Genomic DNA, 13,938 nt, shown 5'->3' on the forward strand with positions numbered 1-13,938 from the left:
CCAGTCCCTAACTGTGTCACGTGAACTGTGATCCACTCGCCCAGAGTGGCCTCAAACCCTCAAATGCCTTGATTTAGAGATATTACCCATTGGCCAATCAGGAGGAGGAAGCTGTGACGGACAGGGGGCTTCTCCAATCAGCGGCCTCTGTGGGGCTGGTGGGCGGTGCCATTGGACGGCCCGCCCCCATTGTCCATCAAATGATGATGGGCAGGCGGCCGGTCCAATAGGCGGTGGGGGTGCCAGTGGATGTCCCGCCCCATTATCCAATCAAGTGATGATGGACAGGCGGACCGTCCAATAGACGGGGGTCGGTGGGCGGAACCAGTGGATGTCCCGCCCCCATTGTCCAATCAAGTGATGATCGACAGGCGGAACGTCCAATAGACGGGGTCAGTGGGCGGAACCAGTGGATGCCCCGCCCCCATTGTCCAATCAGGAGATTGTTCCGCCTGATTGGCAGACTGATAGCCCAATCAGCGGGGGTCGGTGGGTGGTTCCCACCCAGTTGCCTGCGGCGTGTAGAGGTTGCCGGCACCATGTGAGTGAAGCTGGGGCTGGGACTGGGGCGGATGAGCGGCCCGCGGGGGGCACCGGACCCTGTCAATATCCCCTTATCGCTCAAGGGATAGTAGGGGAAGAGGAATGGGCCGAGTGGAGCACGGTGTCCTGCTGGGGAAGACAACCGTACCATCCCACCACAGCGAATAGTGAAAGGCTTGGATAGAGTGGCTGTGGAGAGGATGTTTCCACTAGTGGGAGAGTCTAGGACTAGAGGTCACAGTCTCAGAATTAAAGGACGTTCTTTTAGGAAAGAGATGAGGAATTTCTTTAGTCAGAGAGTGGTGAATCTGTGGATTTCTTTGCCACAAAAGGCTGTAGAGGCCAAGTCAATGGATATTTTTAAGGCAGATATACATAGATTCATGGGCAACGTTTCGGGCCAAAACCCTTCTTCAGCTTTCAGCTTTCTCCAGCTTTTTTGTGTAACCTTCGATTCTCCAGCATCTGCAGTTCCTTCTTAAATACATAGATTCATGATTAGTATGGGTGTCAGGGGTTATGGGGAGAAGGCAGGAGAATGAGGTTAGGATTGAGAGATAGATCAGCCGCAATTGAATGGCGGAATTCTTCTCTTATCACTTATGACCTTATGAACTTGAGAGCAGTCTTGAACTACTATCTCGGTTCAGTTTAGTTTATTGTCACGTGTACCAAGGTACAGTGAAAGGCTTTTGTTGTGTGCTAACCAGTCAGTGGAAAGACCACAGATAGACACAAAAAGCTAGGGTAATGCAGCGGGACAAGCAGCATCTCTGGTGGGAAGGAATGGGTGACGTTTCGGGTCGAGACCCTTCTTCGGTCATGACCCGAAACGTCACCCATTCCTTCTCTCCAAAGATGCTGCCTGGCCCGCTGAGTTATTCCAGCTTTTTGTGTCTATCTTCGGTGTAAACCAGCATCTGCAGTTGCTTCTTACACAGTGGAAAGACTATATATGATTATAATTGAGCCATTCACAGTGTGCAGATACATGATAGGGAATAATCGGGATCTTTAATTAGAAAAGAGGAAATGAACTTGAGTTCTCTTCTCACAACCAGAATCTATGAAGTTGCTGATAATCTCTTGAACACTTCATTACATTAGGTATAGGGAGGTTTCACGGCAGTCGGGTCACGACCCATGACCCGTACTGTTGCTACGCTACTCCAAATGGAGTACATGCGATGAACTGCAGGTAGGCACTTACCATTGTTTCCAGCTTAGCGGGCCCGTTAAAACCCGCCGTAATTGTCAATTTTTGCGTTGTAAATAATTATGGAAATCGGGATAAGCGTGTGAGACATTTAGCCTACTTCAGAATTTCAAAAGTGAGGAGAAATGATGGTAGATAGAAGCGAGAGCTGAAGGGACAACAACAGCCAGGGTGCTTGGCAAACATTGGCCGTTTGCTCACTGCATTTCATCAACGAAGGCATTATTTGTGTTTTTTCTTGATTCCTTTGGCAACTTAAAAAGTTTCACACGTGATAAATCTGGCTGTAATTTTTTTAAATCGCCCATGGTTCTCAAGTGGGTTTTTACATACAAAATGAAAACGCCTCTGAAGAAAAATTTACAGCCAGATTTATCACTTCTGAGACTTTTTAGATACCAAAGGAATCAAGAAAAAACACAAATAATGCCTTACTGTTGATGAAATGCAGTGAGCAAACGCGATAATTCCCAATATTTTCAATTCCGATATCTGCACAGCCAATGTTCCCCAAGCACTTTAGCTGCTGTTGTCCCTTCAGCTCTCGCTTCTCTTTACCTTCATTTCACTTCACTTTTGGAATTCTGAAGTTGGGTACATGTCTCTCACACTTACCCCGACTTCCACAATTTTTTTCAGCGCAAAAATTCAACATTTTGGCGGTTTTTAACAGGTAGGAAAGTACGCGTTTCTTGCATTAATAACATATACCGGAAGTTACGGATGTCCTCCAGATGGATTGAGCGGCTCCGTGCGTCAAGCCCTATGACCCAGTGACCTTACGTGCAACCCCCCTATAGCAGTGATATTGATTGATGCAACAATATAACCACCAGGTCAGCTCTTGTGTAGCCTCAGTCAATAGCCTTTGAACTCTAATTGCAGGCCATTTCATTATTGAGACACTAACAGACCTTACTCGGTGTAACTAAGGGATCTGATTTTGGGATCCTGAGGTTGAATGGGTGTGCCAAGCATTTGAATATACCAGCAGTTTAATATTTTGTACTGTTTGCTTCATCATAGATGTTATAACCCTGATAGCATTCCAGCGATGGAACGGTATGCATAAAGAGGGTTCTCTGCCATTTCAATTTTGAACAGGACACTCTTAATTCAGCTCAACACATACAAATTAAAGTTATAGACTTGTACAGAACACAAATGGGCCATTGGCAGCACGCGTGCAGCGGTAGAGTTGCTGCCTTTCAGCGCCGGTGTGTTGTCATTATGGAGTTTGTATGTTCTCTCCCGTGGCCACGTGGGTCTTCTCTGGGTGCTCCGGTTTCCTCCCGCACTCCACAGACGTACAGGTTTGTAGGTTAATTGGCTTTGGTAAAATTGTAAACTGTCCCTAGTGTGCAGGATAATCCTAGTGTATGGGGGTCGCTTGTCAGTGTGGACTCGGTGGGCCGAAGGGCCTGTTTCCACATTGTATCTCTATACTAAACTAAACTCTGGCTGACCACATCCGCACTGACCTTATTGCACCTTGCATTAATCCAATTTGCAGACATTAAATCCCTGTACTTGGGTGCCTTGCCTATTTACGTGGTGGTATCAATGCCTCTTAAATATAGTAATTGTATCTAATTCCATTATCTCCTCTGGTTGTGTGTTACTGATATCAAGCATTCACTGTGTGAAAAAACAACTTTCTCCTCAGATCGCCTTTTAGTGTAGTTTAGTTTATTATTGTCACGTGTACTGAGGTACAGTGAAAAGCTTTGAGACCCAGAGGACATAGGTTGAAGGTGAGGGAGAAAAGATTTAATAGGAACCTGAGGGGAAACTTTTTCACACAAAGGGTGGTGGGTGTATGGAATGAGTTGCCGGAGGAGGTTGTTGAGGCTGGTACTATCGCAACGTTTAAGAAACATTGGACAGGTACATGGACAGTAAGACCAAGGAACTGATTGTGGACTTTAGCGGTGGAAGGATGAGGACCCACAATCCTGTTTATATCAATGGGACGATGGTGGAGAGGGTCAATAACTTCAAATTCCTGGGCGTGCATATGTAAGAAGATCTTTCCTGGACCCAGCACACTAATGCAATTGTAAAGAAGGCACATCAGCAACTCTACTTCCTGAGAAGTTTCGGCATGTCGAAGAGGATTCTCCTAAACTTCCTAAACATTGCAGTCTTCAGGGAGGAGGCGGCCGCTTCAGTCCAGGCCGCTGAAGAATCGTTCACCCGACGCCGATGATCTAGCTTCGCGGCAGAGGGCCTGAGAACATCGAGTTGGCTGAGGAGGCCACATATAGACCCCGACCTCGGGTGGACTATGAGGGGGAGAGCTGGATATTTTTAGTGCCTTCCCTCACAGTGAATTCTGCTGTGGGGGGACGTTTCTTGTTGATTTCTATAGTGTACTGTTCTGTGTCTTTTTTCTTTTTTCTCTTTTTTTGTTTTTATGGATTTATTGACATTTGATCTGTTCAATTAATTTAATCAATCTCTGTAAAGCACTTTGGTTCAAATACTGGTTTTGTTGAAAAGTGCTATATAAATAAAGATTATTATTATTATTATTATTCTACATGTGCACGGTAGAGAGCATTCTGACTGGTTGCATTGTGGCCTGGTTCGGCAACTTTTTTGCTCCTGGTCCAGGAGCGAAAAAGACTACAAAAAGTTGTGAGCACTGCCCAGTCCATCATCGACTTTGACCTCCCCACCGTCGAAGGCATCTATCGTAGTCGATAGATGCCTTCAAAAGGGCAGCCAAAATCATCAAGGACCCGCACCATCCTGGCCACACACTTATCTCACCACTGCCATCAGGAAGAAGGTACAGGAGCCTGAAGACTGTAACGTCCAGGTTCAGGAAGAGCTACTTCCCCACAGCCATCAGGGTATTAAACACAACAAATAAGCTATGAGCTCTGAACTGCAAAAGACTATATTATTATTTGTTATTTGCACTATGTTTGTTATTTATTGAACTTTTTATTTTTTTTCCTGTTATATACAATATTTAAATATTCACATATTCTGTTGTGCTGCAGCAAGTAAGAATTTAATTGTCCCGTCCAGGACATATGACAAAAAAACACTTGCCTCTTGACAGGACAGGTTTAGAGGCATATGGGATAATGCAGGCAGGTGGGACTAATGTAGATGAGACATGTTGGCTGGTGTGGGCAAGTTGGGCTGAAGGACCCGTTTCCACAATCTGACTCTATTTGCTCTTCCAAACAAAAAGTTTTGCTGTAATAAGTGCCATTCATCCTGAGTGTGTCTAATCTTTGCTTCGTTTTACTCACAGGCAAGCAGCTTTTGAGATAACGGCTCGGTACTGCTCAAAGGAGATGGAGGCATATGGGGAGTGTGTCTCATTGAACCCATCCACATGGCAAAAGGACTGTGATCAACTTAAAACCGCAGTTGCCCAGTGCACATCGTCACAGTGAGTTTGTTTAAGCATTGCAGCCGTCTTTGAAAGATGCGCAGTAGATGTTTGGGTGCCCGGGGAGCGATCAGCTGACCATGGAGGGTGCCCACAAGTGGTCATGCCCGAGTCAGAATGATGAGCATTCAACAGCACCACATTTAGGCAACTACTATTCTATCAGAAATATTGTCTTTTGGGCGAATTGTTAAACTGAACCCACTTGACGACAATCTGCATCACTCTACTGGAAGAGTAGAGTGATCCACATTCACTCCTTAGCCCTTAATCACCGTCTCTATATGTAATGTATGTTTAAGAGTTCAAGTTCAAGAGAGTTTATTGTCATGTGTCCCAGAATGGACAATTAAATTCTTGCTTTGCTTCAGCACAAGAGAATATTGAAGGCATAAATAAATAAACACAGAACAGATCAGTGTGTCCATATATCATTGAACACATAAATAAGCATATAAAGTGCAATAGGCTATTAAAGTTCAGATTTTTGTTTGAGCTGAGTTTAATAGTCAGATGGCTGTGGGGAAGAAGCTTCTTCCTGAACATGGATAGCAACGTTTTTTTGTTTCCTCTGGGTATGTGAATACTCAGGAAATGACAATAAAACTATACTATACTATACTATACTATACTATGGATGTTGCAGGTTCCTGTACCTTCTACCTGAAGGCAGCAGAGAGATGAGTGTGTGGCCAGGATGGTGTGGGTCCTTGATGATGCTGCCAGCCTTTTTGACGCAGCGACTGTGGTTCCCTCGATGGAGGGGAGGTCAGAGCCGATGATGGACTGGGCAGTGTTTACAACTTTTTGTAAAAATATGGCCACATTTTCTGGCGAACCAGTCACTGAAAGCACTTCCTATAGTTAAGGGGTTGGACAGGCTAGATGCAGGAACATTGTTCCCGATGTTGGGGAAGTCCAGGACAAGGGGTCACAGCTTAAGGATAAGGGGGAAATCCTTTAAAACCGAGATGAGAAGAACTTTTTTCACACAGAGAGTGGTGAATCTGTGGAACTCTCTGCCACAGAGGGTAGTTGAGGCCAGTTCATTGGCTATATTTAAGAGGGAGTTAGATGTGGCCCTTGTGGCTAAGGGGATCAGGGGGTATGGAGAGAAGGCAGGTACGGGATACTGAGTTGGATGATCAGCCATGATCATATTGAATGGCGGTGCAGGCTCGAAGGGCTGAATGGCCTACTCCTGCACCTCATTGCTATGTTTCTATGTTAATGAGGCTTAATGGTAGGAGGGTGGTGGTGGAAGGTTTTTCAGACTGGAGGCCTGTGATTAGTAGTGTGCCTCAGGGATTGATGCTGGGCCCAATGCTGTTTGTCATCTATATCAATGATTTGGATGATGTTGAAGGAATATTCCCCTCTAGGTGCAGTATCTAGACCTAAGAGACATCGTTCCAAAGAAAGGTGTCACCTGTTTCAGAGAAATTATTTTTCTGAGAGTTATGAATCTTTGGAATACTCCACCCCAAACTCCTCATTGTACGTTCTCCCTGTGATCGAGTGGGTTTTCTCCGGGTGCTCCGGTTTCCTCCCACACTCCAAAGACCTACAGGTTTGTAGGCTAATTGGCTGTGGTAAAATTGTAAATTGTCCCGACTGTGTCGGATAGTCCTAGTGTATGGGGATCGCTTGTCAGTATGGACACGGTGGGCCGAAGGGCCTGGCTCCACACTGTATCTCTAAACTAGACTAAACATTGCCACATGGAGTGGTTGGTGGATGCATTTAAGGAAAAGCTGGATAATTGTACAATGTAGAAGAGATGAGGAGACCATTTTGTTAGATGGAGCAAGCTGAAATATGGAGCGAGAAGATTAAACACTAGTTTGTATGAATGCCTTGTTCCTCAGCAATTTAATTCATGAGGAATGTTCACCCGACGCCGATGATCCAGCTTCGCGGCAGAGGGCCTGAAAACATCGGGTTGGCTCAGGAGGCCACATATAGACCCCGACCTCGGGTGAGGGGGAGAACTGGATATTTTTAGTGCCTTCCCTCACAGTGAATTCTGCTGTGGGGGGACGTTTCTTGTTGATTTCTATAGTGTACTGTTCTGTGTCTTTTTTTCTTTTTCTTTTTTATTTTGTGTGGATTTATTGACATTTAATCTGTTCAATTAGTTTGACCAATCTCTGTAAAGATCTTTGGTTCAAAGTGATTTTGTTTAAAAGTGCTATATAAATAAACATTATTATTATTATTATTATGAGGCTTCCTAATCCTAGTTTACCTCTTTCTATTAGTGCTGTGGAATTAAATGTTTGTCGTCTTGCCCTAAGAGTTCTTATCTTGTCCTGCTGACTTGTTTTTAAACCTGTTTTTGCATTTTCCTGAAGATGTTGTTACTCCATTTCCCTATAGATTTTTCGTACATTGTTTTTCTTCACCTAATTTGGTACAGCTTGTTTATTACACATTCATCTCGCCAAGTCACTGACTGTCCTTGCACTGTTGCTCTAGATGTAAGAATTTAACGTCTCGTTAGTTTTAACTCAAAATAATTGATTATAGCTAGCATATAGCGACCAGGTTCAGGAATAGCTACTTCCCCACAGCCATCAGGCTATTAAACTTGGCTCGGACAAAACTCTGAACATTAATAGCCCATTATCTGTTATTTGCACTTTATCAGTTTATTTATTCATGTGTTTTGTAGTCAATGCCTACTATGTTCTGTTGTGCTGAAGCAAAGCAGGAATTTCATTGTCCGATCAGGGACACATGACAATAAACTCACTTGAACTTGGTGCAGTTTTCCATTCACAAAGAACTGACATCAATGAGACTCAAAGTAACAGAAAATACTGGAAAGGGTCCATAGGTCAGGCCACATCTGTGGGGAAAAAAAACAGAGTTAGCATTTTACCTACCGCCACAACAGGTCAACAGCAGATGCTGTTTCACTGGCTCTCCACTCTGCTCCGAAGCATCTCACTGTAAAACAATGTGCAGCTCAATGTAAAACACATTCATGGTCTTCAAAAGCCCCATAGCAGAAGCGTCCATGTCGTGGGGCTGGTAACTGGAAGTATCCTGAGCTAATTCTGTGCTACCACCATCATCTAGTGCCACAAGTGATGGCTCACACTGATTGTCGCCGGAAGCTTGCGGACGGACGATGACAGCGAGGTCAGCATTTGTCGCAAGATGGACACGAAAAGAAGATGGTCTTCAAACGTCACCCAGCTCCAAGACTCGCTTTGCAAACAGATCCCTGACTTTTTCATCAGCAGACCTCAATGATGGCAGATCAGTAACAACGTCCCTGCTTCATTGACGTGTTCAATTTGTTATGGGCATGAGTATGGTAAAGACAAGATCCAATGAAAATGTTGCTTGCAGCAAGTATCACAGACACATTGACTCGGATAAACACACACAAATACATTACACATAAATCATAGAGTGATACATTGTGGAAACAGGCCTAACTTGCCCACACCAGTCAACATGTGCCAGCTACACTAGTCCCACTTGCCAACATTTGTCCCATATCCCTCCAAACCTGCCAAAACAACATCCATAAATGTTATATAACATAAACAGTAACATAAATGTTACGGAATCAAGGAATATGGAGAGAAAGCAGGAACGGGGTACTGATTCAGCCATAGGCCTGCATCTATTTTCTATGTTACGTAAAAGAAGACTGCAAAAAAACTTTGGTGCAAAATCATAATGAGGGCAAGTCGATGCTAGTGCAAGACGTTGCAATGGTGTTCCATTTTGCTAAAGTGGAATTAGGGTGTGCACCTCAAGGCTACGTATTTTGCCCTTCGCTCCACTCACCTTACAGCCGTAACAGTAGCAGAGGAAAATCCAATGCCATCTATAAATTCACCACCAACACCATTGTTGTTGGCCAAATCACAGGTGATGGATCAACATACAGGAAAGAGATGGAACAGCTGCTGTATAGTGCCACAACAACAACCTCCCAATATCAACACAACAAAGCAACTCATCTTTAATTTAAAAGGAATGGTCAGGAGACCATTTGCTTGTTTTCATGGATAGAGTTATCAGCTTAAAACTTCTGGGAATAACATCTTGGGGATGACCTGTACTGGGCCCCGCGCATAGATGTAAGCACAAAGAAAGTGCATCTGCACACTTCTTTCTAATAAGTGCAGAGAGTTTCAGCATGTCACCAAATACTCTAGCAAACTTCCACAAATACCTTGTAGAAAGTAGAAAGGGCAGCACAGTGGTGCAGCGGTAGAGTTTCTGTCTTTTCGCACCAGACCTGGGTTTTGATGCTGACTATGGGTCTGTACGGAGTTTGTATGTTCTCCTGGTTTCATCCCACACTCCAAAGACGTACAGGTTTGTTGGTTAATTGGCTTCGGTAAAAACATAAATTGTCCCTAGTGTTAGTGTAACGGGTGATCGCTGATCGGTGCGGACTCTGTAGAACGAAGGGCCTGTTTCAGAGCTGTATCTCTAAAGTCTAAAAATATCCTAACTGACTGCATCGTTGCCTGGTATGACAATTCAATACTCAGAAAGTTGGAGTGGATCAGCATTGTTCCCATTGATGACACTCTCGGCAGAACTATCTGCCACCAATAACAGCCAGAACCATCCACCTACAACCCTTCATCTATAAAGACCTGTAGCATTGTTTTTGGAAACAACTGAGGTGTTTTGTTGGACTGCAAACATTTCAGTCCATTCCAACATAGGTCGGCTTATGATGTTTCTATTCCAGGAATCTTGCCACAGATTGAATCCTCCTGTTTTAAAATCTGATCACTTTTTTCCCAGCCCAGTTATTCAAAGGATCCGTGCGGAATGTGCCGAGCCTTTCATGACTTTCGAGCAATGTCTGAGGCAGAACCAGTCATCCGTAATGAACTGCGCAGACCATGTCAACAAGTTCCTGGCCTGTGCGGAGAGAGTCAAAGCACCAAACCCAGGTATAACATTTCTGTGAGATTCACAGTTCTCTTAAAAAATTACAACTGTGTACTACACAGCACTACACGACACGGTGGCGCAGCGGTAGAGTTGCTGCCTTACAGCACCTGCAGCGCCGGAGATCCGGGTTCGATCCCGACTGCGGGTGCTGTCTGTACGGAGTTTGTACGTTCTCCCCGTGACCGCGTGGGTTTTCTCTGAGATTTGCGGTTTCCTCCCACACCCCAAAGATGTACATTAGATTAGATTAGATTTGTTTATTGTCAATCAGACCTTTCGGTCTGAACAAAATTCTGTTTCCCTGCATGACAAAACACATAGTCAACAGAAATTTAACATCCACCACAGTGAGTTCACCAAACACCTCCTCACTGTGGTGGAAGGCAAAATCTTAAAGTCTCTGGCTCTTCCCTCTTTGTTCTCCCTCTGCGCCGAGGCGACGGTTCAAACTCCGCGGGTGGTCGCTGCCTCGCCACAGCTCAGAGGCCGAGTCGGGTCTCTGCTACCGCTGCTGCTGCCGCTGCCGCCGCCATAGCGCCAGGGCCTAGTCAGGTCTCCGCTACTGCTGCCGCTGCCGCCGCTACAGCTTCGGTGCCGAGTCGGGTCTCCGCCGCTGCTTCCGCCGCTACAGCTCCGTTGCTGCCAGCTCCGCCATTAGGCCTCGGCGCAGACGGAGACGGGGGATACGACCGAAGAAAAAGTCGCATCCCCGAAGGAAGAGGCCAAAGCATGTTTCTCCCACCCCACCCACATACATACACAACTTAATAAAACAAAAATGAACTAAAACATGACAAGGAACAAAACGAAAGAAAAAAAACACAGACGGACTGCAGGTGGGCCGCAGCTGTTAGCCAGCGCTGCCATCTTGAAATGATACACCTACAGATATGTAGGTTAATTGGCTTGGCAAATGTAAAAATTGGCCGTAGTGTGCGTAGGGTAGGGTTAATGTGCGGGGATCGCTAGTCGGCACGGACTCGGAGTGCCGAAGGGCCTGTTTCCACGCTGTATCTCCCAACAAAACTAGACCTTTAATGTACAAAACTCTGCACTCATTTGCCTTTTAATTTTTGTTCTTAGGTGATACTGCAATAGGCTTATAATGGCTTGATGGGCTTGGGATCATCACTGCCACAGATTCCACACCGCGGGAGCTGCTTTAATGAAGAATCTACCCAAGGAAGGTGATGTGTGACTAAGAATGACCAGCTATCAATAAGGGAATGTATCAAAATGAAGTGTTTAAGATGGAACTGCAGATGCAGGAAAATCGAAAATACACAAAAATGCTGGAGAAACTCAGCGGGTGCAGCAGCATCTATGGAGCGAAGGAAATAGGCAACGTTTCGGGCAGAAACGTTGCCTATTTCCTTCGCTCCATAGATGCTGCTGCACCCGCTGAGTTTCTCCAGCATCTTTGTGTACCTATTAAAATGAAGAGTCTGCGATGACAATGCAGAGCTTGAGATCACGTTTGTTCATAGAGGGAAGAACCAAACCAGTATAAATAGCTTAGACACGCGGTATTGCCGTGAAAATCGAAATCTTTGGAATTATCTGTGCATTTTCCGATGGAAGGCAGTGACCGGGAGGAGCGGATGGGTGAAAAGGAATAAAGTTACTCACAACAACATTTAGAACACTACTTTGAGGCACAATTGGTGAAAAACATATGGTGGCAAGAAGCTTTTCCAATAGAGTGATCCCAGGAATCGCTGGACACCAATGGAGCAAGATCCATCTGGTTTGTATTCTACTGTTCTAGGAAATGCATATTCCTTGTCATATCCAGTAGTGTTGCAGTGCTATTGAAAACGGAAAGCCATACACATGCCCTCACATTAGTATCAGCAATAAATACATGGAGATTTGACCTGTTCATAGCTGATGAGGATTCCACCCCTTTGTAAGTTGATTCATGTCAGGCTTCAACAAAACTTTACCAATCTGGGACCATACATAATCCCAGAAATTATATCTGCACCATTCAGGAAATTGCAGAGAATTTACAATGCAAACAGGCATTTGGGCCAGCTGAAATGTGCCAGCATTTATGCTCCATTCTCACATCTCTCCATCCAACTCAATGTTTTTCATTCACATCGCTGCCATGTTATTGTCTATACTATTCCCTTCAAGTTATCGTTGTTTAGCTAAGATTTGGAGAGGAATTGAAATTATACTTTTCTCTGAATAAATAATTTTTGAAGTACAAAAACTGATTCCCAAGCATTTTTTTATGCATGGATGAAAAATTGCAGGAAGCTCGCTCAATAAATGCCTTGTGTTTTCCAAACGCATTGTATGTATAGAAGGTTAAGTGAAAGTGAGAAATAGGTAAGGGTTATTCGGCAGGATATTCTTTCTCATCCTTTGCATCTTATTGAGCGAAGCTTGATTTGTGGTCATGGTCCAGGAACCGAAAATTCTGGTTCACCCTTTAACCAATAGTACTGAGTGCGATTTATAATGGGACTGAATGCTGCCATTTAGTTGATCCATCTTTCAGTATCTCCACTCTAGCTGGGAAACACCTCCCTATTTCCATTCTCCTGATCCAACCCAGGTTTAAATCTCATTCAATCTCGTGTCTAAAGAAGGTTCCCGACCCAAAGCGCCACCCATACTTTTTCTCCAAAAGTTGCCTGACCCGCTGAGTTACTCCAGCACTTGTGTCTATTTTTGATATAAACCAGCACCTGCAGTTCTTTGTTTCTACATTAAATCTCATTTTACGCAACACAAAAACTCTGGCCATTTCACTTGAATATCTAGTTCTGCTAGATCACCAGGAGATCAGCAGATTAAATCAATAGGCTCAAATGTCTTTCACAGCATAAGGTCATGCCTCGTTTATGATATCAACCACTGAATCTTCTATTTCTGGGCTTGAAGGAAATGTTCAATATTTTTTATTACCATATCTTTCATTGGGTTTTAAATTATTTTGTAACGGTTTAATGCAACTGAGCCATTCAGTGAATGTTTAAACATAGAATTTTGCAGACACAAACTGCTGGAGAAACTCAGCGGGAACAGGCAGCATCTCTGGGGAGAAGGAATTGGTGACGTTTCGGGTCGAGATCCTTCTTCAGACTGCGAGTCAGGGGAGAGGGAAACAAGAGATATAGAAGGTACATCGACAAAATGAATGAAAGATATGCAAAAAGCAATGATGATCAATGAAAGGTGGAGCTCACAATGGTCCATTGTTGGCTGTGGGGTAGGTGATAACGAGTTATCCAGACAATGAATCTCAACAGGACAATGAAACTAGTTAAACGACTAGTACGATGGAGAGAGGGAGGATATGTACGGATTTACAATATCATTTCTCTTCCAACATTTTCCCCCACCCATCCTGTCCCTGACCCAAAACATCACCTATCCATCTGAAGAAGGGTTTCGGCCCGAAACGTTGCCTATTTCCTTCGCTCCATAGATGCTGCTGCACCCGCTGAGTTTCTCCAGCTTTTTTGTGTAACCATCACCTATCCATGTTCTACAGAGATGACCCGCTGAGTTACTCCAGTACTTTGTGTCTTTTTTTGTAAACCAGCATCTGTAGTTTCCTGTCTCCCTTTAATCGTTATTCCTGAGGCCAACAGAACAACCCAAGTCGTGTCTGGGTGCAAACACAACTTTATTAACACACACACACAGACAGGTTTAGTGCTTGTGCATATTTACCATTTTCAGTTAGTTCAGATGAATTCTGATTTTTCATTGAAATATTTTAACATAAAGAATCTTTATTCACTAATGCCTTGACGTCTGCCCACTCACAGCAGAGTTTAAGGGGGAGTGAGATGTTTGATGATTTACA

At 44.3% G+C, this 13,938-nt stretch overlaps 1 protein-coding gene across 3 annotated transcripts; it reads left to right on the forward strand.

Moving 5' to 3' along the window:
* The first annotated feature begins 461 nt into the window (after nucleotides 1–461).
* On the forward strand, nucleotides 462–11,360 carry LOC129714336 (coiled-coil-helix-coiled-coil-helix domain-containing protein 5). 3 transcript variants are annotated; one of them, XM_055663880.1, is made up of 4 exons: nucleotides 462–541; nucleotides 5,031–5,171; nucleotides 9,957–10,108; nucleotides 11,193–11,360. In XM_055663880.1, coding segments are annotated over exons 1-4 (318 nt in total). In that variant the 5' UTR covers nucleotides 462–539; the 3' UTR covers nucleotides 11,216–11,360. The 3 variants fall into 3 exon arrangements, with proteins under 3 accessions (XP_055519855.1, XP_055519856.1, XP_055519854.1); XM_055663881.1 differs by lacking the exon at nucleotides 462–541 and adding an exon at nucleotides 1,642–1,741 and having other exon boundaries at nucleotides 11,208–11,360; XM_055663879.1 differs by lacking the exon at nucleotides 462–541 and adding an exon at nucleotides 1,716–1,741.
* Nucleotides 11,361–13,938: the final 2,578 nt, after the last annotated feature.

The sequence above is a fragment of the Leucoraja erinacea genome, chromosome 39 (genome assembly GCF_028641065.1).
Source record: "Leucoraja erinacea ecotype New England chromosome 39, Leri_hhj_1, whole genome shotgun sequence".
Lineage (NCBI taxonomy): Eukaryota > Metazoa > Chordata > Chondrichthyes > Rajiformes > Rajidae > Leucoraja > Leucoraja erinaceus.

What these genes read in the sequence shown, in the direction of transcription:
- LOC129714336 (XM_055663879.1), top strand. An exon ending in GCCCAGTGCACATCGTCACA is followed by an intron (nt 5,172 to 9,956) that starts GTGAGTTTGTTT and finishes CTTTTTTCCCAG; the next exon opens with CCCAGTTATTCAAAGGATCC. An exon ending in AGTCAAAGCACCAAACCCAG is followed by an intron (nt 10,109 to 11,192) that starts GTATAACATTTC and finishes TTTTGTTCTTAG; the next exon opens with GTGATACTGCAATAGGCTTA.